This window comes from Anopheles ziemanni, chromosome 2 (genome assembly GCF_943734765.1).
Source record: "Anopheles ziemanni chromosome 2, idAnoZiCoDA_A2_x.2, whole genome shotgun sequence".
Taxonomy (NCBI): Eukaryota; Metazoa; Arthropoda; class Insecta; order Diptera; family Culicidae; genus Anopheles; species Anopheles ziemanni.
The window spans coordinates 84,662,529-84,684,556 of NC_080705.1; the positions used below are offsets into that span (position 1 = coordinate 84,662,529).

Sequence of the window (22,028 nt, forward strand, 5' to 3'; positions counted from 1 at the left end):
GACGACGTTTGCTTTTTGTGTGCACCGGGGAAATCTTACGTTTGCTAATTGGCAGGGAAAGATTTTTCCACGGCAAGCAGGACTCCCTTACGTGAGGGATATTAAAACGGCGTATCGCTTTTAATTTATCTGCGGGGCTGATTCTTCGGGCGAAAAGGACGCTTTTCTTGCCTCATCCATGGTGCAGGATGCAACGCGGCACTATTTTATCGTGTGTAGAACTGAAAAGGTTTCCTGAAAAGAAGGTGCATAAGAAAAACTGGGGTAGTTGGTCCGGGTAAGTGTGTTTGTGTGGCACTGGAAAATGCCATCTTATCGGTGCATCCGTAAGCAAATATTTGTCCACCTTCTCGTTGCGTCGTACGCACTTGCTACGGATTCGTGTTCGGAACGGGTTTTTCCTTTTGAACCGAGGGGAAACTGAAACATACGAGGTAGAAAATATTGCTCCTTTCTTTCGGAACATTCTTAAGCTTGGGTTGAGTATAGAGCAAATTGTTATCTTTTATTCTATCACGGCCGCCGGGAAACGAATTTATCCAACTACCGATGAGTATCGCAACCTAGATAGAGCATTTGCCGTACTTTATCTTCGATGGAATATTGTCATTTGTTTGAGATAAATATGCCCCACTGAAGAATCTTTTACACAAACCTTTTGAAGCAAACAATATTTATTTCCTTGTCGCTTACGCAGGGAATAGGGCTCAACCACGATTCGATTACGATATCGATGGGAACATAAACACATGTGGTATGTTCCTAATTGCATTTTCAGCATAATTTTCTTGGGGGGTTTGGAAATTCAACTCATGTTCGTTTGTGTCCCAACAGATGGAAGGTTATTTACTATTTCTGTTAACGCACGAATTCGTAAAACAAACGCACCGAATCGGATGAATTTCGCTCCGATAGTTTATTGATGGCATTATCCGATGCTCATTTGGAAAGTATTTTTCCATCTATCAAGTTTGATAGAGCCTGCCGCGGACATAGAAGGGGAGGGAAAGTGCATCGCATCGAGAAATCGACGGGTCGAGGATTAGAGTTCCAAATAATGGAGTTTGGTTGGTAATATGAGCAGTATTTGATCGTTAATCATCAGAGATTTAAGATCGACCGTAATGTAAGATTTCAGCAGGGATTAATTCAACAGATGCTACCAATTTATAGCTGGCGATGATGAATTGCAATCGCGAATGCAATTCTGCGAAAAAGATTGTTTTTTCTATCGAATATTTCTGTCCCAAACTGCTGGTGTATTGAATACTTCGATATATTTTTAGCCAACGACGTATGATGCTTTTTGATTTGTCGTCATCCTACTCCTGCTAGGCGGCCCGTTGTCTTTGTTTCTTATCCCTTAAAACTTTAGCAAGCAAAAGCATTTCCAATTTCGCACGCGAAATAAACAATCCCACACACACACCGTCTTGTTGTGCGACGCCCAACGCACCGACCGGTACCACCGATTGTGTCATATTTTTCGCCGGTTTATCTACCACGCCGCCCCGCGCGCGTGTGGGTGTGTGTCGTCTTCTACGAGGGAAGCCCCAGCGCCACAACAAATGAGAAGCAACTTTTCTCGTTTCACGCTCACGTGAGCAAAGTCATTACGGGGGTCGAAATTTATGACACCTTTCGCTTTCCCGCCGCTTTCCACGGGAGGTGCAGCAGCGTGCCTCTGTCTCGCTAGGATAGCGCGCGCGCGTCGATCGAAGGAAAACCAAAACGGAACAGGTTGTCTCAGCTGCGTACGGGTAAGGCGGCGTTGTGGTCCGCGTGCCACCAAATCCTGGCCAATAATACCTTGGCAGACCCTGGCCGAGAGACCCCTCACACAAACAAGATGCAAAAGACAGTGGAAAAAAATATATACACAAAACGCTAAAGTACACTAGAAGAAGTCGTGAAAAAATCTAACTAATGCAATACCTCCCGGAAACGGCGCTCGCACGGCGTGAATTGAATCCGGTGGTCTAAATAATAATAAAAAAAATGTTGAAAATGAAAAAAACAAGCACCCGGAAGGATCTGTTTCTTTTTGTGGAAGTGGAAAACATCGGGGTGGAGAGTAAAAAATATAAATTGAAAGAATAAAAAAGGTTCCAAAACCCAATAACGTGCGTGTGCGTGCGGGTGCTTTCGCAGAAGGAATGGGCGTAGAATAGGCGGAGGGTTGGGGTACAAAATTACGATCGAGACCGACTGTAATTTAATCTAACCTTTAGAATATTTAATTACGAATTTATTCGCAGTTTTATAATTAGATTTCTTCCAGTCACCTATGGCTGGCGATCTTTTTTTTCCACTTCTCTCTTTCTCTTTCTTTACAAAATTGGGAAAAACAGACATAGAGACCGTGCGAAAAGCGGAAGCATTTGGATGATTGTAACACATTTTAAGTGGAAAATGGAAATTTTCCAGCGTGGTTCCATAAAATATGCAATCGAATGAAACGCATCTGCCCATATTGCAACGTGTCTTATGTTGTCCCGTTTTTGGGGAGCGACTTTTCTTTAATTTCTTTGCAAAGTGTTTCCGTCGTTGGTTTTTGGGACTATTCTTGGTTTTATTGCCATCATCTTGGAAAATAGTAGAGCTTTTGGCCGACAATTCATTCAAGATGACAGTTTTACTTTTTTGCTGATGATTCATTTTTCTTTCGGTGGTAAACCGGTATCCGGATCCTTTCTTTTTGTTTTTCCTCCATTGCGATCACTCTTTTCTAGGTTTTCTTTTCTCTTCTGCCACCTTTGGTGTATGTGTGTATGTCTCGCTGAAATACTGTAAGGAGTTTCCTTGACTCTTGCGACTAACTTTTCAACGCGCACGAACACGGGGACATTCTTTACAGTAAAGATGCTGGATTTCGGGTTTGTTTTTCTTGCATGCGTGAGCTATTCTTTGCAAACTTTTTCCCGACGCGCCCGGATTCCATAGTGCCTACGGGCTGTCGCACCTTTCGGGTGTCCTTACGAAACAGATAAACTGGCCCGTGCATTCTTCTTCCCTTTTGTAACCCCGTTTCCCCTTCTGACTTCCGAGGGAAAGCCACGGCGTAGAGTAAAGGAAAAAAGCCCGGAGTTTCGGTAACTTTACGTCGTGCTGAATTGCCATAAAGACTCTTTTGATTTTTTACCAATTTTATTTGGCTTTTTCCTGTGTTCCTCTCAGTTTCAGCTTCGCCAGGTTTTTGGGATGCTTCGTACCGCTAAAATAACAAAAAAAGTACAAATACAAAACAACGACGGCTGTCTCTCATGGTTAGAAATGGAAAGTTTGAGGAAGGAGGTAGTCAAAAAAAAAGTCCCGTTCCAGAAATTTTCTGTTCTTTTCACCTCTCGGTAGCGGAAAAAACTTTTCTAAGCCAGTCGAATTTATGACGTTTGACTTTGGGCACCATTCGTTCCGCGTTCCCACCATCCGGAGCTCGTACGCTCACCGTTTTTGAGCAGAAGATTTTAAGTCCTTTGTCTCCGGGACTTCCGGTTCGGGTAGGCAGGGATAACAAAAAAAGTTTGAATGTCAACTGTAGGGCATCCGGTTGGTAGAGAAGCAAAGGAAATAAAATATTTGGAAGAAAACTAAAGATTATACTTACGCTTTCTTTCGCATTTTATATTCAAGCATTTACATTCATATCGTATACAAAAGTTACATGTTATGAATGAAATATTTTTATTTTTTTTTAATTCTTTCTTGCAATTTAAAACCACATTTCAAAATTCCTTCTCTAACCGGCATCGATTCGGCAAAACAAGTGTCAATTCTTCGCCTTCATAAAGACACTTCCCTCCGCACAACATAACTAACCATCGACAACATGAAACACGAAGGGTGTCTCGAGCACAAACAAAACCAACCGGTTGGCTTACCATTGCCGTTGGCCTAATTTTCGGCTCTCGTGCCGAACGCCTCCACGTCGAGTACAGTGTTGTGTTGCTTTAAATTTTAATCGCGTGCCCTAAAAACTTGCTTTCACCCCTTCTGGTTTGGTCGAGGATTTTCCACGCGCCAACGGTGGCAGTGGTGGTTTGGATGCTCTACGTTTTCCTTGCCAAAGGAAAAGCACGATAGAAGTTCCAGTAGTTGGTCGGTGGTGGTGGTTTTTGGATGCTTTCACTTTCTCTGGAGCGGAATCGATGGAAAGCGGTCGTTGGACTGTTTTGTTGACGATTTTATTTCTGTTCACTTTCGAGAACTTTATAAATGGTGCATTTGTGGTTATTTTTACTTGTATTATAGTTTCTCTTATTGTTAATAACTATCTTAACGACCTCACCATTTTTCGCAAGGTTTGAAAAACATTAACCCAAACAGGATGGAGGCGCCTGGTCACTCTTAAAAATAAATAGAAAATTATCATAAATCACCCAATAATCTATCTTATCGGTTTGCGTAAAGCCAATGCGATTATACCACAGGAAAAACAGCTAACATGCAACGATTATATTCTCCGATACAATCCGATATCATCCCGCTTAGTATCTTGAAGCCCGTTGATGTCTTTCGAAGTGCAGCTTCGTGCCGGTTTTCACTTGACGCTATCGGTCCTTTTCATCGTTTTTCCAGCATCCAGCAAGCGCACGTGCCCGAGCCCGCCCCTAGCTCCGAGGCCCGATCGAGGAACCTCCCACTTTTCCTGCAAATCCTTGCGGGGTGGAAAATCTCCTAGGGGTTGCTAGCGACCGAAATGACCCCGATGCGGGCGCGTCCTGTAGAACGGTTTCCTTCCGTGTGCACTTGCACGCTCGTTGGGCATAAGAATAATGTCACACACCGGGAGAAGAGCAATGCACCCGATGTGTGTGTAAGTGTGTGTGTGCTTGGTGAAAAAGGCTCCACCCCTAAATGCAATGCAATAGTTGACCGACAGGGGGGCATAGACGCATAGTTGACGGGTGCGTAGGGAGAAATCGTTTGCGAAAGAAAATGTGCGTAAGAAAATAACACAAAAAAAAACAAGCAAGCGAGGTCGTTCGCCAAGTGGTATTGCATATATTTTTCCTTCGTCTTCTTCTCCAATACGCACGCACTGCTCCTTTGAATCACATTTCTCCTGTGTGTAACCGGCTCGCACGCTAATGAGACACGCTTAACCAAGCGGAAGGTAATCGCATTGTACGCAACTTTTCGCTCCCTATCGCATCGCATCTATTGAATCACACACACGTACGCACACATACACATTTGTCGACGATGATGGAACGATGTCGAGGACGAGAAAGCGTCGGTCGCCAAGGACGATCCATCCCCGTCGAGCCCGAAGCAAAGCACGAAAGCTGAGAAAGGCTCCTCCGGTGGTATACCAACGAAGGGAGCTAGTGCAAGGGGCAACACAGGGAGGGAGAGGGAGAGAGAAAGGGAGTGGGAGAGGAAAAAAAGAAATAAAAGGATCTGCCAACGACCTACCCCAACGTGTGGCTTACCGGGTGGGGTCAGGATATAGCCTTTTTTGCCTTTTTATCCGTCGTAGCCTACAACCTTTGCCGAAGGATATAAGCATATCCATCTCCCCCCGGGGGGTTGACGTGGGTTTTCCTTTCCCTTGGAGTGTATGGTTTTTTGTTCCTTTTCGTTCGTTTTTCCATCCCCCCCTACGTGTGGGAGGAACTGCAATCGGAGAAATTAAAACATCCTACGCGCGTTCGAAAGGGCTTTTCCTTTTCGACGGTGAAGAGAAAACTCTTGATCCGTGCGTACGGGTTGCGGTTGTTTTGTTTTATTTTGAGAAGAAACGATGCTAGGATGGTTTCCATGGGCGGGCGAACGGGTATCGAATGAATGAATGCGTGTGTGCATGAGTGGTTTTGCACCATTACTAAAGGAAAATAATATTGCTTGAGCAGGAAATCACGCGTCTTTGGAGCATTCCAGGTGTATTTTCAGTATCGTGGTAAAGTTAAGCTTGCCTAAAGTGGAAATTATTTTCATTTATGCTTTTATTTCACCAGCAAAGGGAATGTAAATGCTTTGAAAAACATTTTTATATATTTTGTTCAAAGTTTGACTGCTAGCTGTTTTGGTGCTTCGTTATGGGAATCGGAAAAGCGAGAGCGGAAAATCCTAGAAATGTGTACAACCATTTTCGCTTCGACTGCTCCACCTGACTTCGAGTTCAAAGAACTTTCTTGCTCTAATTAATCATAATTTTTTACCGCATTACCATTATCAACAACAACAACCACCTATTCCAACCCTCACCGTATAGAGGGAAGCTGATGCTTCAGGTCTGATCCCCTTTTGATGGTGGTGGGCGGTTTTGTGAAGGCTTCCGTGCAAGATTTCCGGTTCACCGAAAGCCACCCTTATGCTATGTTCCCAGCGGTAAAAGCCACACCGAGTGTACCCTCTTCGGTTCGGCATAAAACGTCCTACCGAACAGCTTCAGGGATTTTAATGTCGTCGTCCGCGTTTTGCCCCCTTCCCCCCCTTTTTTTTCTTGCACCGGGAAGGATGAACGAACGCAAATGGTTCGTGTAAGTGTCGTTGGGGGGGTCGTCGTGGATGATTTTTCCGAAGTAGAATAAAGTGCATCGGAGGGAGGGATGCACCTTGGAAGGAGGAAGTTCCGGAAGCAGGTATTGAGCAGCGGTTATCAGTATCCCTTTTTCCCCTTGCAGTATTGCTACCGCTTGTTGTAAATTAATGCGCTGCGTTAAGCCTTTTAATGCATCGTTAGCCATATGTGCGTGTGCGTTAGTGTGTCCCGTCCATTGACTGCCACTGGAAGGACTTTCCATCCAAGAATTCATTGATCTTCTTCAAGACTTGAACGAGGGAGTGGAAAACGCATTAAGGACTCAATCAGTGCGTTCGGATGCGTACGTCATTTTGCTTCGGCAAGTGTGTGTCTGTGTGTGTGCGTTTGTGCATGTACATCGGAAGGACTTAAGCGTATTATCGCGACCGTGGGGTCAAGAACCTCTTTTTCCCCTGCTAATGACAGGCAACGCAATGCAATTAACGGTCGCAAATGCAATTTGTGTTTGGCCCGCAGAGAGTGCGGAGATCGGTGGAAAAGTTCTTTGTCCCCTCTTAGTTCTTGTTAACCCTTAACGGCACAATCCGGTTGAAAGTTGAATAACTTTACCGGGTAAAAAACATACCGGAAGTATTTTCCATGCACATCCGATACCGTTTACAAATTCAAATTCGAATTATTTCTAAGTAAATGAGGAACAGTTGGAAGTGTTGTGAATTTTACTTCAATATCTTTCAAAACATTATGGAACACATGTTTGGAAACTCCTGCGGGTGATATTTGTTTATGAGAAGTGATCAGAAAATGCTGCTTATTTTTTAGAAACACTAATTTCCTTATTGTAATCTAATTACCATTTTCATCGTCTAAAGAATTATATTTATTCTCGAATGTCTTTTCTTTTTAAATTATACTACTCAAAATATTTACCTAATATTCAAACAAATTTAAAACAGTTAAAAACTGTGCTACGTCAATATTTTTCATAATGTTTTCACATCGAAGACCTGCATCAACTAATTATTTAAACATTTTACAAGCATATATGAGATTCTTTTGGGTTTTGAAATTTGAAAACGAACGTTAAAACGTTCACTGAAACGTAATTGCATTGAATGTAGCTTCCAGCAGCGTGTTCCGGCGTATCGCAATCTGGAACATGGCTATATTTATCACGCACCACATCCCAGGTTTGCTTCCAGGCCTTCACTTGGCCCCGGACTTGTCGTTCGTCGTCAGTCCACGCCATGTGTCACCGTATGAAAATCGTTTCTTCCTCGCTCGGCTTGCAACGCAGGAGCAAGGAGCCTATTTTTGGAACCATTTTTTTCCACCATTTGTTCCGTTTCCTTCAGCAGCTTCCCGCGGTTTCTCGAGCTGAAGGAAGAAGGAAACGGGATCGGAAAAACCTTCCACCGCCCCCAACAAAGAAAACCACACTTACACCGGGTGTTTCGTCTTTCCGGGTTGGTGTGGAAAAACTCGGCGACAATTGGTGTGTGCGTGTGTGTGTGTTTGTGTATGCATTACGCGTTTCGGTCGTCGTCCCCGGTGCATCGTTAGCCGCTGGGTTCTTCAAGTTGAATGTCAGCTATTTTTGGGAGGGCGACCCCCAGCAAAGCAATGAACCAATTCCGGAAAATGCTGGAGAAAAAGGTTGGAAGGCGGTGGTGGGTGGGTGGTCGGTGAGAAGGGGAGGATCCGTTCCGAAACGTGTGTTCGCGACGCGACGGGAAATACGATGCAGTCGGATAAGCATGGCACGCCGCGAACAACGGCGCACGCACGGCTGTCCGTATTAAATTGCATGCTGGTTTAATGAACTTTTTGTTGTACACCTACTTTCCCTTCTTCAACGATACCTCTGGGAGTGGAGCGACCGTGTGTGTGTGTGTGTGTGCATTCTTTTTGGGATAATTATAATAAGTACACGGGCGCTTGTTCGGTGGAGATTTCTTGGAAAAACGGGACCGAACGTTGTACGAAAAATGCAGCTGCTGAAAAAATGTACAGTTACGCCGTTTACCATCTAAATGCGCTCCCACGGCGTCCTCTGAAGAGGATTTCATTTCATTTCTCACAAACAAACCACTCCCGAACGGGTTCCCTTATCGTTGTGTTTTCTCAAACGATTATCCTTTCGAGAGTGGCTGATTTTGAAGGATTTATAATTGGTCCGAAATCTGCTTGCGGAATCGGTACGGTTCGACACCGTTTCGGGGGTAATTATAATGGACGATCGAAAATTAACACCCTTGACTTTCCCCCGACTCGATCCTGAACGCTGCTAGGCGATGTTTTGAAGTGTTTCAAAAACAATGCGTTCGTTACACACTTTTCCCTAAAAAGGTGAACTGAGGGGAGATTTATTCCTGGGCGAATAAAAAGCAACTGTGTGGGTATGTCAATGTGGGAAAAACAGTTGACTTCGAGCCGAAGGACATTCTTCCGGTGACGTTGGTTTTTTTTGTCTTTCTTTTTGGAAGTTCTCCGATGAGAGTGTCTAGCGAAGCGTCTTCCCCTTTCGGTAGGATTACGTTTTATTCGGTACCCAAACAACCAAAAAATCGACGCACACCGTCAACTCCATCCGTTTCAAGGACGTCTGGGAGAACGATATCGGTGCATAATTCTTCCCTTTTTCGACCAGGGAAAACCACCACCCCAACGGGAACACGAACACGGGAAATCATCCATTAAGCGGCCCATTTTCGAACACATTTCGGAATTGGCAAACAGGGAGGGTTTTTCGGGGCGGAAACCGTCGACATTTTGGCACTGAAGAGAAGGGCCGGGAGGGAAAAACGGACAGGTTGCTGTTTGAGGCAGTTTGTTGATAGAGCGGAGTCTTCTGCGTGCGGTGGAAAACCCCGAAAACACCCCTTTGGCGGAGGGGTCGATTGTGTCGGCGTCAAAACACCACAAACTCACGGCGTCGTCGATTTCCCTTCGGAAAAGTAAAATGCTTGTTTGTGTGTGAGAATACGTACGCTTGTGCGATTGATGGAGGACGGTTGCTTGCTAGTGTGTGCGTGTTTCTGGTGTATTTCCTTACCCCTGTTCTCACGGCAAAGGACGAATCCCTTCCACAACACACCATCACAAACCCATACCCGGCGTACGCTTTTCATCGCGTTTTCTGTGGAAAAACCCCCCAAGGATTAGGGAAATTAGGGGATACCTTCGGGTAGAATCTTACCTCACCACCACCACTGGATAGGAGGGTGGCGCGGTGGTCTACGTTTACCACCATTTGCCGATGATTTTTGGCTTTTTCCGGGTACCGGTAGCGAATGTCAAGGTTGTGTTGTTGTGCCGCTTCGCTTGCTTTTCTTTTGCCCAAGGAAGAACCGGCAAGACCTTGGTCACTATGGAAACCGTTCGGGAGGGGTGGAAGACAGACAAGAAAAAAATGAAGATCTTCACCGGCTAGACATCGTGTATGGAGTTTTTCTGTTTCGGTCTACGACGAAGATAGGAAAATGTTGGATGGACTGTCTTTTTATTGATTAGTACTTTTTCCCTTCTTGTTGAGTGTCTGTTTTTCGCAAGACGCTGATTTTTTCTTTTTTGTCATGCGTAAATGATAGACTTCTTTCTTATTTTTAAGAATAGTAAAGACAATTTCGTAAAATAAAGAATTTGCTACGCGAGTGAAAGATATAGTTATAACTTTCGCAACTAAATGTAATATCAAGCATTAAAAGATGGATTTAGGAATGATTCACATGCCACGTTACATTTGAAAAGAAGTCGTTCTAGAAACCCCCGCACCCGCTTCATCCCAAGTGTTGACAGATTGAAATCCTGCCACCAACATGGTGGAAACGGCATTTCCTGCACGCCGCTGTCTTTATGTCCTTTGGCTGATGCGGTTTCCTATGCCCAGGAACAACCAACCAGATGGATGGTTGAAGTTTATGCTGGTGTTGACATGCTACAGACCAAGCCGGTCCCCGAAGCAGCTAGATCGCATTGAAGTGTTTTTTTTCCTCTTCCTCTTTTTATGTGCGTATGTTTCAGTTCTCTTCCGTTTGCTCGCCCGCTTCGCACGGATCACATCTGCTCCTCCTAGAGGCAGCAGCGTGCTACGTACGATCATCCGTCACGAATGAAAACGAACCAGGAGAAAGCAACGGGAAAATGGGAGGAGGGAGAGCGCAGGATAGCGTCCTATTGTAGATGAGGTTTTATATTTTACTTTATTTGGTTGATCGTACTCACACTGTCACGAGCGAGTGCAGCTGTCGCGTTGAGCCAGTTGATGCATTTACAGCTTCCGTTATGTGTTGGTTGATCGTTTCAAACATTTAATCCAAAGGAAGTGGAATATGAAATTGATTAAATATTATCACTTAAACATCGTTATCAAAACGCATTCGCAGTTTTCGCTGTTTTCGTAACCAAAATATAACTTAAACTATAAACATCGCTTTTCAATAATTTCCAAACTAGAAAAATTTTACAGAAATAAAATTATCGTTTGTTGTAGGATATTACGATGTAGATGTCTGCGCTGCGGATTGTGCTATGATATCGTGGTTGTTTAAAACATCGATTAGTGTAACTGAGTGAGCTAGGTTCGTGTTAGATCAGCGGCAAATTCGTTTTAAAAACGAATTTGAAAATCAACTTAGTTTAGCCAGCGACCGCTAGAGGGCAACACACGGTTTTGACTGCTAGCGCACGCTAGCGCCCTCTAGTGAGGCAAGACTCTACTAGTAGTAGACCGAGGTGTCTACAACAAGATACACCGCCACTGTTTCTATAGCAAAGCTGTGCCAAGTGACTAAGGTAGTTGAGTAGAAGCTGTGCCGCGTCAAACCCGAATTTTTAAAATGTTCGCGTACAGAGAAACAGGAAACAGTTTTCTTTATTGATTCTAAAAATGTCTTATTTTGTTAATTTATAAGTTACAATTTGATGACATTTTTAACTGCGATATTTTACGCAAAGCGTTGGGTTTTAAGCAACTGTTTTCTTGTTAGGAACTCCATATTTTTCGATTAACAACAAAGCCCAAGTGTTGTGTTCTCCCTTGAACTTCGATGGTAACTAAAAGCTCTTTTTTTGTGTGTTTTCTTTTTTTCTCCTTTTCCTTGCTGGCTGTGTGGCTTCTCACCCGCGCAGATTCTCTACGGTCCGGATGGCCAGCTGCTCAAGCCGGAATCCCGCCGGGGTCGAGGAAAGGGCAGCAAATCGAAGGCAGCGGCAGCCGGAGCAGCCGCGGGCGCAACGAACGGAACGAATGGAAGCGCCAACGGAGCGGTAAGTGATGTTTTAGATGATAATTTTCGTTTTATTTTATTATTTATATAGCGGTAGACTGTTGTTTGCATATCAATTTGGCCTTTCGTCTACTTTCAAAAATCGTTCGGGAGTGAATACATCGTGAAGTAGTTTTGTACAATACTCAAACAGTGTGCTGTTTTAGTTTCAGATAATTTAAAATGTACATACAAGTTTAAGTTTAAGATATCCTAGACGATCCCGACTTCGATCTTCAAGCAAGTAACGGCGGATAGCTCCGATTCGGGCGAACATATTTTCCCCGGTTTTTCCATCGACCTGTGCCCTTTTTTTTCAACCGACCCCGGGTACGATACTTGTTCGGTTGATTGTGACCATGTTTTATGCAAAAGCTACATACTTATCTTGTGCTAGTTCCTGCTCTTCCCCTCCCTCATTCCAATGATTCCAAAGGGGAAAAGAAAAACTACATCACCAAACACACGACGTACACGCGGACGTTGGTGGGCGAATAGCAAAAACAGAAAATTGGCAAAGAAAACCTCCCTAACACGTTCCGTACACACACACATAAACACGGGAGGGAGATAAGTTAAATTTATTTTGCATATAAATTAATCGCATTGCCGGCCGATCCATCGCACATTGCGAATCCAATCATTCCGACCCGGAATACACCGCGTTGTTGTGTACCGCGAGGCCCCCGCGACCCAGAGAAAGGCGGCAGGCCCTTGTAGTGAGGTTTGGGGGGTGGATTGGGCAACAGTGAAAGTCTAGTTTATGTTTCGACTGCGTCCAATCGGGGATTAGCGAACTCAAGGATAAGGAGCTTTTAAGAGCGAATCAGTAAAGCGCAAACGGCATCGGTAGGGAATGTTAACGATCTCTTCGATAGGACATTTTATATCGACGCCAATTGCCCGTACATCGTAATGTCGATGGATTGAACGGAGAACGGGTGTCTGCTAGTAAAGATGAATTAAAAATACAAAATTATTTCGCATTTGAGGTGGATTTTATGATATCAAATTATCCATGCTGAATAAAGGGCGGATAACCGAGTATTAAGTAGGCATAGAAGATAGTTCGATTTGCAAAACAAGATTAATCAAAGTAGGCTTTCTCGTTTATTTATTTTTGACAGTGCTGTTTTCGTTTATCCTAGTAAATGTGGTTTGTTTTCTCGACTTTGTATATTTGTATTATTATAATTTGTTGGCGACAAGTTTCGTACAGTTTTGTTTCATTACGATTTGAAAGTTCTCTCATTACTATGGACATTTCTTTTTTGGAATTCCGAATTCAATGTTCACTAAATGAAAGTGTGATTTAGAATCATCGTATTTTTCAAGTTAAACTTATTCACCAATGTTTTCGGTTGTTTGGTTAACATTGGTTTTTTTTTCTTATTGTGCAATTATTCAATGTTTAGATTTAGTACAATGGTTTTATTCTGGCTTAGTAGAATTCACTTGTTAGCTGTGCTAGTATCGTTGCACAAGTAGAGTTTTGTCAAACACATCAAGAACATATTCATTGACATCATTTCATTACTTGCTCTTTTTTCTCTTTTTCTCTCTATCTTTCTCTCTGTTGTGTCCATGTTTCATCCATATCTATGACACACCCGAAAAAACGAACCCACGCCGATCCTTTGTAATGCTATCACATACATCCTGGACCGGTGGACATTCCCCATCGCTTTTCTCTCTCACAACAACCCATCATCCTTCCAATAGATCGTGTCGTACGACGCCAACGGACAGGCTGTCCGTGCCGACGGAAAGCGTGGTCGCGGACGCGGACGTGGTGGCGGGGTAAGGACAATCATCAGTACAATAATCACCCGTTGTAGATATTTGCCTTTACTTGCTGTAGTACGCTAGAGTGAATTAGTCTGCTGTGTTTCATTGCGAACGAAACATGCAAATAATGTATTTTACGTCGCCCAACGAGAAGGTCGGCGGCGGTTCGTTTCCTTTCCGATTCACGCAATCAAGTCTCCGGGGCCCTTCTTTCCGGGGTTGATTCCGCGTTCCAACCCATCGGTCATTTCCGGAGATGAACGGCGTGATTTAATGGCTTCGATTTCGGTTCTCTTCCTTGCGGTAAAAGTCCTTGGCCTTGACTGAGGACTCCGGATCTGCCTCAACATTGTCGTTTCGTCTGAGGAATGTCTTCCTCAAGGGCCCGGCACGGTGCCGATCATATGGCGGGGTTTTTTTCCCCCGGGCAGGGCATAGGACCTTCCTTCATCAACTTCTCCTCGATGGCGGAATTAGAAGAAACAACGGGAAAAAGGGAAAAATCCTCCCCAAAACGGCAATGAAAGCGAAAGTCCCGTCGCCTCGGGACCAGCCCCATAAAAACCTGCTACGTTTGCCGCGCCATTTCGCCGTAACTCGGAAATCAAAGTCGGAAAGTACGACAAAAACGCTCAACAGCTTTGGGCACCGGCAAAAACCGGATCCATCCACCCCCTCCCCATCTCCTCCACTTGTGGCTACCGGGAAAAGGGATTTCCCATCATCATCCCTCCTTGAGGAGGCTGCCTTTCGTCGTCGTCGTCATTTCGGGTCGTAAACGTAATCGTCATTGTCGTTGCCATTGGAGGCGGCAACATCATAGCGCTCGCGCTTCCAATTTCTCTCCAACTCCAAGGCGGATCCAGCTTTGCCTTCCATACGCCATGGCGTGTCGGAAAGTCGTCGTCCTTTTTGCCATGGGGCACTCACAAACCCTACCCACGAAGCCGCTTTCGCCGACGGTAACGACGTGCGTCGTGCCGACGACGGGACGTGAGTGGTGGACGCTACGCTTTTACTACGCTTACGTTTATGACATTCTTTCCGAACTGAACCGGCGGATTTCGGATTTCGGCGGAAGAACTCCCAGACAAAACATTCCCAATGCTCCTCCTCCTCGTCTCCTTTTTCCACGAAAGGGATCATTTTGGAGGGTCCCTTTTGCTGGTCCCCACCCCACTCGAGATCCTTTCCGATCTTTTGGTTTCGTTCGCTCTGCTCCGAATCAACCCCCGGTAGCATTTGGGGGGAAAACTCTCCAAAATATATCCCAATGTCGACAGGACGAACTTTGATGCCAGACGGAGAGCGTCGAGAATTGGAGATTCAGAAGGATACTACATCGTTCATCCGTTCCGCTGTCTCGCCCGGTAACGATTGGACGGAAGAAATCCTTCCAGCAGACGTACGTACGATTTGGTCTGTAGCAGAATGTAGAAAATCTCTCTATCCAAATGAAAAAAGACACATCCAAAGTTGGGTCTCAACTGGAGCAATCAACTGGCGCTAGACACAAGAATGTTTTGTTTTATTTCTACACCAATTTTGGTGTTTGAATTATCCCGCCGGGAATCTATGAGAAGCTTTTAAAAACTGTACTTCATAGCTTTTCTTTCATAAACTGTTGGCAAACGTCTGCGATATAGGGGAGGAGTCTGTCTCGTCTTCATTTCTGTCCGCTGTCTACGTCTTCGAGTAAATAGGTTTTTGATCGAAAAAAAAACAAATCAAAAATATCGTCTCACAAATGTCGATCCATTCGATCCAATTATGTATGCGAAGGTCGTAGAAAGCATAAACACATCGCCCCCCTGGGATCGTCTCACCGGGTTTTTTTTCCTTGCCAGAACCGAACCACAGACAGACAGACTCGCTGTCTGTCGTCCGTAGTTACGCCGAACAGCTGATCGGTCGATTGACCGTTCCATATGGACGAGTCCGAAACGGGTCCCGAGGTTTACCTTCTTCGTGGTATATTTTTTCCCCACTTTTACTTCCCTCGCCTTATTTTATACAACCATCTTTTTCGACCATCGGTCTAACGACGGGGCAATGAAGACGTGACACGGGTCACGGTCATTTGACGGTTTATGATTGTATGGGAAATAACCCTCCGTCGGTCGGTGGAAGGAGGTGTGCCGTGTGGAGTTCGATTACGTCTGGCGCGTTTGGAGTAAAAGGAAAGAAAAAAGGAAATCCTCAACTCAAAGATGGTGGCACAAACAACGAATATTAGAGGTCGTTCTCCCGTCGGCAGCGCGTCTTCAATGGCTTGCGGCATCTTTTCACCGGTTTATTTCATATTCTCTGCAGTCTCGCTGTTCGACTGCCAATATCTTGGTGAAGAAAAAAGGTCCTATGCATCGTGGTTTAAGGATTTTTTCCCTTTTTATTTAAATCTCATCTCGGGATGAAATCCCTTTTATGAGGCCTGAAGACCAAGATCCTAACGGATGGAAAAAGTTTCACTTGTTGCTTCCCGGGTCGAGCTAACGTTTGCTTTAGTTCTTCTGAAACGTTCGCCTCCGCAATGGGAGTAAGAATGGCCTCTGGCAACGACCAGTCGTATCCTGTCTTCCTCATCGTGTATCCGAGTCTCCTGTTACATTCCCTACAGAGAAGGTTCTAACGCTTCACACGGTCTGGGACGACGATTCGAAAACGATATGACAAACGCTCGCCACCGAACGGGAGAAGTTCTGCAGAGGCATGACGATTCCACCGGCTTGTCTCTGACTTTTCCGTGGAACAGTTTTTGCTTGCGTCCCATTTAAGAAAAAACCGTCCAAAGATCAGCTGGTTGTGGCTGATGCCTGACGTGCAGTGAGAATGAAAAAGTATCCTCTGCTTTCGGTCGTCGTCGTCGTCGTCGTCGGCGCGGCTCTACGTCCAGACTGGGGTGTGGAGTTTGGACATCCTCGGGCGAACGAAGGGCGGGCGCACCGATGATGCGGATGGTAATGCGAGAAAGCGTGGACTTTTACTACTCCATTGACTACGAATTTTTATGTCAAGCATTTCTTTTGCCGTCGGTGTAGACCCTCCTTTGCGGAGTCGACATCGACCTTCCAGCGTGCAACCGGGTGTTGGAATGTCGGCCAGAACTCGTCGCCGTGTACGAGGAACTTCCCAGGACTAGCTCTCTGTCTCTGTTGGAAAGAAAAAAGTACCGGGAAAACATCTACCGCTCGTCCGTTTGTGGAGTCGTTTTTTCCCAAACCATCCGCCGGGAGGATTGCTAGATGCCAATGTCAGGGCTATTCCCGTGCTCTAGTACTCCGCACTGGCTGTGGGGGAATCTCCGGCAAGTCTTCTGGATGCTGCATTCTATCACAACCACCTCGAGCTCGATCTTTTCAAGTTTATCCTCTTGTGGCATCGTCTAGGCCGTGTCTACACACGGTTGTATCCCGAACCGGGAGATATAGGGCATAATCTCTGTGTCATCTCCCAGCCTTTGCCCACCGTAGACCGTGTTCCCGTGGAGAATCCCGCGTCACATTCCGTTCACACTTCCGTTCGGTCTAATACAACTGTTTACGCCTAACCCAACGCCGTGTGTGATGGAGGTACGATGTCTAGAGCACCCGTTCTCCGGTAGCAAGTGGGATCGACGACGTCGACGACGGTTAGTCTTTTTCACTTTCCCTAGCTCTCTCGCCGCCGTTTTGCTTTTTTTCCCCCATCAAGGCACGTGCCGCCGCGGTCGCCATCGGCTACCAAGTATGAAGAAGACACACGGCGAACGGCCACTAGAGCCATCGTACGACGCGCCGTCGTGTTTCGCTGCTGGGTATCATTCGTCTCCGCATCATTCGATTGCCGTACAGACAGCAGGGCGGAACGGAACCTCGATTCCGGCAGACAGTATGGCGTTATCCAGCCTGCCGGGAGGGAATCACCCAGTCCTACACAACCGAGCGAGCACGAGATACTAATCGTGTTCTCACTTTTCGCTTTTACACGGTCGACACGGAATATCTTCTGGCCTTATACCCGGCAATGATGAAGACCCAAATAGAGCCGGAGTCTCCATAGAGACGTGTTCCCCCCTGCCCCAATGGTGCTGGTAGATTCCGTTGAATTCCACGCCTGATCCCCTATATCTTTATGGGTTGACCTTCCAAAGAGCGCTCGGGTTCTTATGCCTTTTTCCATAGGTTGGTTTTTATGAGGTGCGGGAAATACAGTTTATCTCCCCCGTACCCCTCATCGTCCCCAGCATTCGTGATTGATTCAGCATATGAAAACGATATCTTGGCCCTCCCCTGAATGGGTTCTCCACTGCGAGATTGATTCCCACAAGCCCCGCAAGAAGGAGCAAAGGAGAGAGAGAGAGAATTTGGGTGCACTCCTCGGGTTAAGATGCCTTCAGATATTCTGTGGAATCGTACGGTCTTCCCCATAACCAGGAAAAAAACATACCACTGAGAGGATACACACGCCACATCGAGGACGACCCCCGCATGCGGAACGAGCATCATAATAAAAGAGATATCAAGTATCGGCCCGGAATGGCCGCACGACGCAAACAGATTTTCGGTAGTTCGGAATCCTCTTCAGGAGTAGCAGGTCTATATATCTTTCTGGTATCGTTTTGAGCTTCTTTTCCCCCACCCCTCCTCCCGCGGTATTAAGTGCTGCTTGTCATCAGCTGTCCGTGCGGAGTTTGGTTTGAGGTTGCCGCAACGGAGGCGAAACAAGTGCCGGAACGGCGAGCGTCTACCGCTAGCGCCATCATCAACACCTTCTCTTATGTGAGGTGCCTTTGTACTTTTTTTTTCTGTGTTTTGTTGTTCCGCCTTGGGTTTGGCACGAGCCACCACACAACATCATCGTACGCATCGGGACGTTGTTGTTGAACGCAGTCGAATCACGCAGAGAAGCCAAGCGACCCCGTTTTTTTTCTGACGTGTTGTGCCTCAGAGCATACGGCCGCATGGTACACCACCTTTCTGACTCCCCACGAGCACGTTTTATGTCTTTCGGATGATGATGTTGATGATGTTGTTGGTGAGGCTTTCTCGGGCGGGAAACGGTAGGTTGATTGTTCCGATGAAATGTGGCCCCAGGAGATGCGGCGTTATTGGGATAGGCTTTAACGCCACACGCGTCCCAGAGGACGGTGGGGCGGAGGACACGCGCCAACCCCCCTTGAGGGGTTCAAGGTTTTTGGGGGGTTTGTTTGGGTATGGGGGTACGGGTTGTTCTTTTCTTTTCTGCGCTACTCCTTTTGCTCCCCTCCTTTTTTTTCCTCCGGTTTGTTGGTTTTCCGGACACTTGTAGAGAGCTTTCGCACCACTCACTTTCCATCGAATCCCGTGTGACTTCTGAAGAAGTCACGTCATTTGCCGACATTAGGCCGACTCTCCTTGCCGTTCGGGCAAAATGGTGGGTTTTGTTGTTTTCCCCTGCGCTGTGTGCTCTCACGTTTCGAAGGCCAGGACGGCTTGATCTTCCTGATCTTTTCAAGAGCCCTCCTACCCGTACGTCGGTCGGAGGGAACTACCTGTTGAAGCCGTTGGTTTTTTCCTCCCGCTTCATGGTGGCGGCATGTACAAACGGTCGTTTATCTCTTCAGATCGGAATCGTTCATGTCTCGAGAAAAGGGGATTTCGTTGTTTGATTAATAGTCAAATCGGTTGGAACGGGGTGAGTGTGAGCAAAAAGGGTGGAAAGGCTGGGAGGAGAAGGTCGAATGATGGGCAGCATCGATTAAAGGTGTTGTAGAACATGTCAAAAGAAATTCAGTTTGGCAGTTATGTATTTTTTCTTTAATGAGGTGGAAAAACTGGCACACGAAAGGAACAGGAGAATGAGGAAAGTCTTTAAAAATCTGTTATCTTTACAGATGCCTAACATACTTCTCATTTTAACTATTTTTATGTTACTCTTCCTACTTTTAAGAACTGTTTTTAATTATTTAAAACAAAGTTCTTGTAAATTCGCCCATCTTCTGATGAAGCAGTGGTCTTATCCATCGTTACTCAGTGACACACTGACCCGATCGTGGTCTTTAGCGATCCGGTTCAAACGACTCCTTCCTGCCCCGGATGACAACGTTATGCCGAACGCTTTAACTCCGTTCGGTTTGCAGATATTGGTGGTTTCGTTAAAAAAAAAAACAAGAAAACCTGGGAAAGTTTTCTCATCCTACATAATACACCGTCGAAATGTTTGCAACGTGCAGCAGCCCCTGCTGCACCGTTTTGTTGGTCCACGGGCGTATGTACGTCTTGCGATGCTCGTCTTTCTCCGTTTGTGCAGCATATTTCTCCTACTGTTCGAAGGGAAAAGTACCGTTCGTTCTAAATAACTCCCCCTCGTGTGTGTGTGTGTGTGCGCGTTAGAGAGAGGAAAACCTGTTCCGCGTTTGTGTGCCGAGGGTGGAAGGCACGAGCGAGGGTTGGTCCATGGAACAAGCTGAGACGACTCTCGATTATGATCGTGTTGCGCCATTGCGGGTCATAGGAGAAGGGTCCCACCGGTTGCTGCATTTTGCAAACGCGTTTCCTTTACGGGGCCGCACGAAGGTTGTAAGAAAAGTTTCCGTCTTCGTAAAGGAAGTAGATTGGCTTTTCGTTTCGGCAATAGAAAACAGCACAATTTAAAAGCGGAAACGGCGAACGAAGTATTCCCTTTTACATTTAACGTAACGTTATTTGTTTATTTATATTAACTTAAATTCTGATGGACAAAATGTATCTCATGTAAACGTTACTAATTTTGTCTCAACCATATTGAATTTGTTTAGTACAGGTCATCTTTGTAATAAACAAGTACCTGTTCAAACCAGAACTATATTTCAAATGGAATCCAATGTTACACTGTTTTGTTTCCTACAACTAATGTAAAGTAATGGACATATTTAAAGCAACGTTACATTTTGCTCTACAGCATCTACGCGACATTACTTTTGTCCCTACCCTCATGCAAAATCCATTCCGCTGTGCAGAAAGCGTCCTCCTCGGGCACATTATTTTCTCCACCAGCGCTCCAACCCGCTTCCTCTTTCCCGAACGACGACAAATCTTTCCCGTCTTCCAGCAGGAGCGGGACGGAAAACAAATAAATAAGAGAATGCATTTAAATTGTAAATTTCCCTCGTTTGATTATGCATTTTCGTTTGCGGTTGCGCGCTACGATACGTCGCTTTGGGGGTGGAGGATGACTGCTCATTTTTTTCCCTTTGCTGCTTTCGTTATCATGTTTAATTTTGGCAGACAAAACGTGAACGCAGCACGCGTTCGAATTCCCGGAATGTTGCTTCCGCTTAACCGCTTTTCTTAAAGATGATATTGTTTTTTGGTTTTTGAAACACTGTTTCGAAATTGTTAATCATAATATGTGATTTTGGTGGAAAGCTCCTCCTGCGCTCCACAAACAAAAAAGACATCCCGATCGAGAGTAAAAAGCGCACAAAACTGCATACCATTAGAACGGTGAAATATGGTTCGATTGTGAAGACCGCACGGATGCGTTCGTTTTTTTTCCTTTCCCGGAGTAACCTTCGCGTGTCGAAATGGGAGAGTTTTATGCAAAACGTTGTTTGTGGGATTTGTAAAAGTATTCTTTTTTATGTTCAGTTTTACCGTTGTTCAACAAAAATGCAGCAAAAGGCTCGTTAATAGCACAAAAAAAAAACACGACTCACGGAAAGCAAAATACACAATCGCTCATAAATATTCGAACAGTTTTTGCGTGTTTGTTGGTACGCGAGGATGTTTTCTTTTCCACGAGTTGCGCTCTCGGTGTCGTCGTATTTCTTGGGCGCTGGTATTTCTGGTTGTTTTTTTTCGTGTAACGTGGGTTTTGTTTTTCTTCCTTCCCGAGAAGAGCCCGCGCCAATCTCGCGCGGTGTGTCAATATTTCACAATGCAGCTTATTACCGGTACGTAGGGGAAAGTGGGGCAAAATGCACTAGTATTTTTTAGTTGAATTATGCCTACAAAAAGATTTAATAGGAAAACAGGATAAAGCTTTTTAATACAATATTGCAATCAAACAGACATTCGTCGAGTATCTAATTATGGTACTTAACGAATTTGTTATTCGAAGTTGGAAGGGTAGGCAGCCGAAATTAACGGCTGGCTCACGCTCACCACTGCGACCACCGTTTGAGGTTTAGCCGGGCATTCAATTAAATTGCTTAACCTAGTCTATCTTGAATTGGAAATGCGGGTACTCAAACAATATCGAGTCTCGATAAATAGTTCTAATTAAATAACTATCAACGGGGATCGTTCTGCAACGAATTTCAAGACCATTTTGCTCCACAATTTAAAGCTAGACGTGAAAAAAGGGCTCCCAGTCTGAGAATTTTAATTTTGTTTAGTATTATTTTTATTTTAAGTGCAGGATAGAATATCGATCCATGAAAGTTTAGGGTATTTTTCTTGAATGGATTACAATAAATTAACGTTTTTCGCTGAAGGATACATTTTGCTTCACGTTACCTTACGCCATGTAGGTTATGGTGTTTCGGG

At 45.2% G+C, this 22,028-nt stretch overlaps 1 protein-coding gene across 1 annotated transcript in view; it reads left to right on the forward strand.

Annotated features, from left to right (window-relative positions):
* LOC131294576 (methylcytosine dioxygenase TET) overlaps positions 1–22,028 on the forward strand; it is a 159,569-nt gene that overhangs the window by 12,172 nt on the left and 125,369 nt on the right. Inside the window, exons 3-4 of the mRNA XM_058322621.1 lie at positions 11,618–11,755; positions 13,477–13,554. Of these exons, the coding sequence (XP_058178604.1) occupies positions 11,618–11,755; positions 13,477–13,554 (216 nt within the window). The remainder of the gene's footprint in view (positions 1–11,617; positions 11,756–13,476; positions 13,555–22,028) is intronic.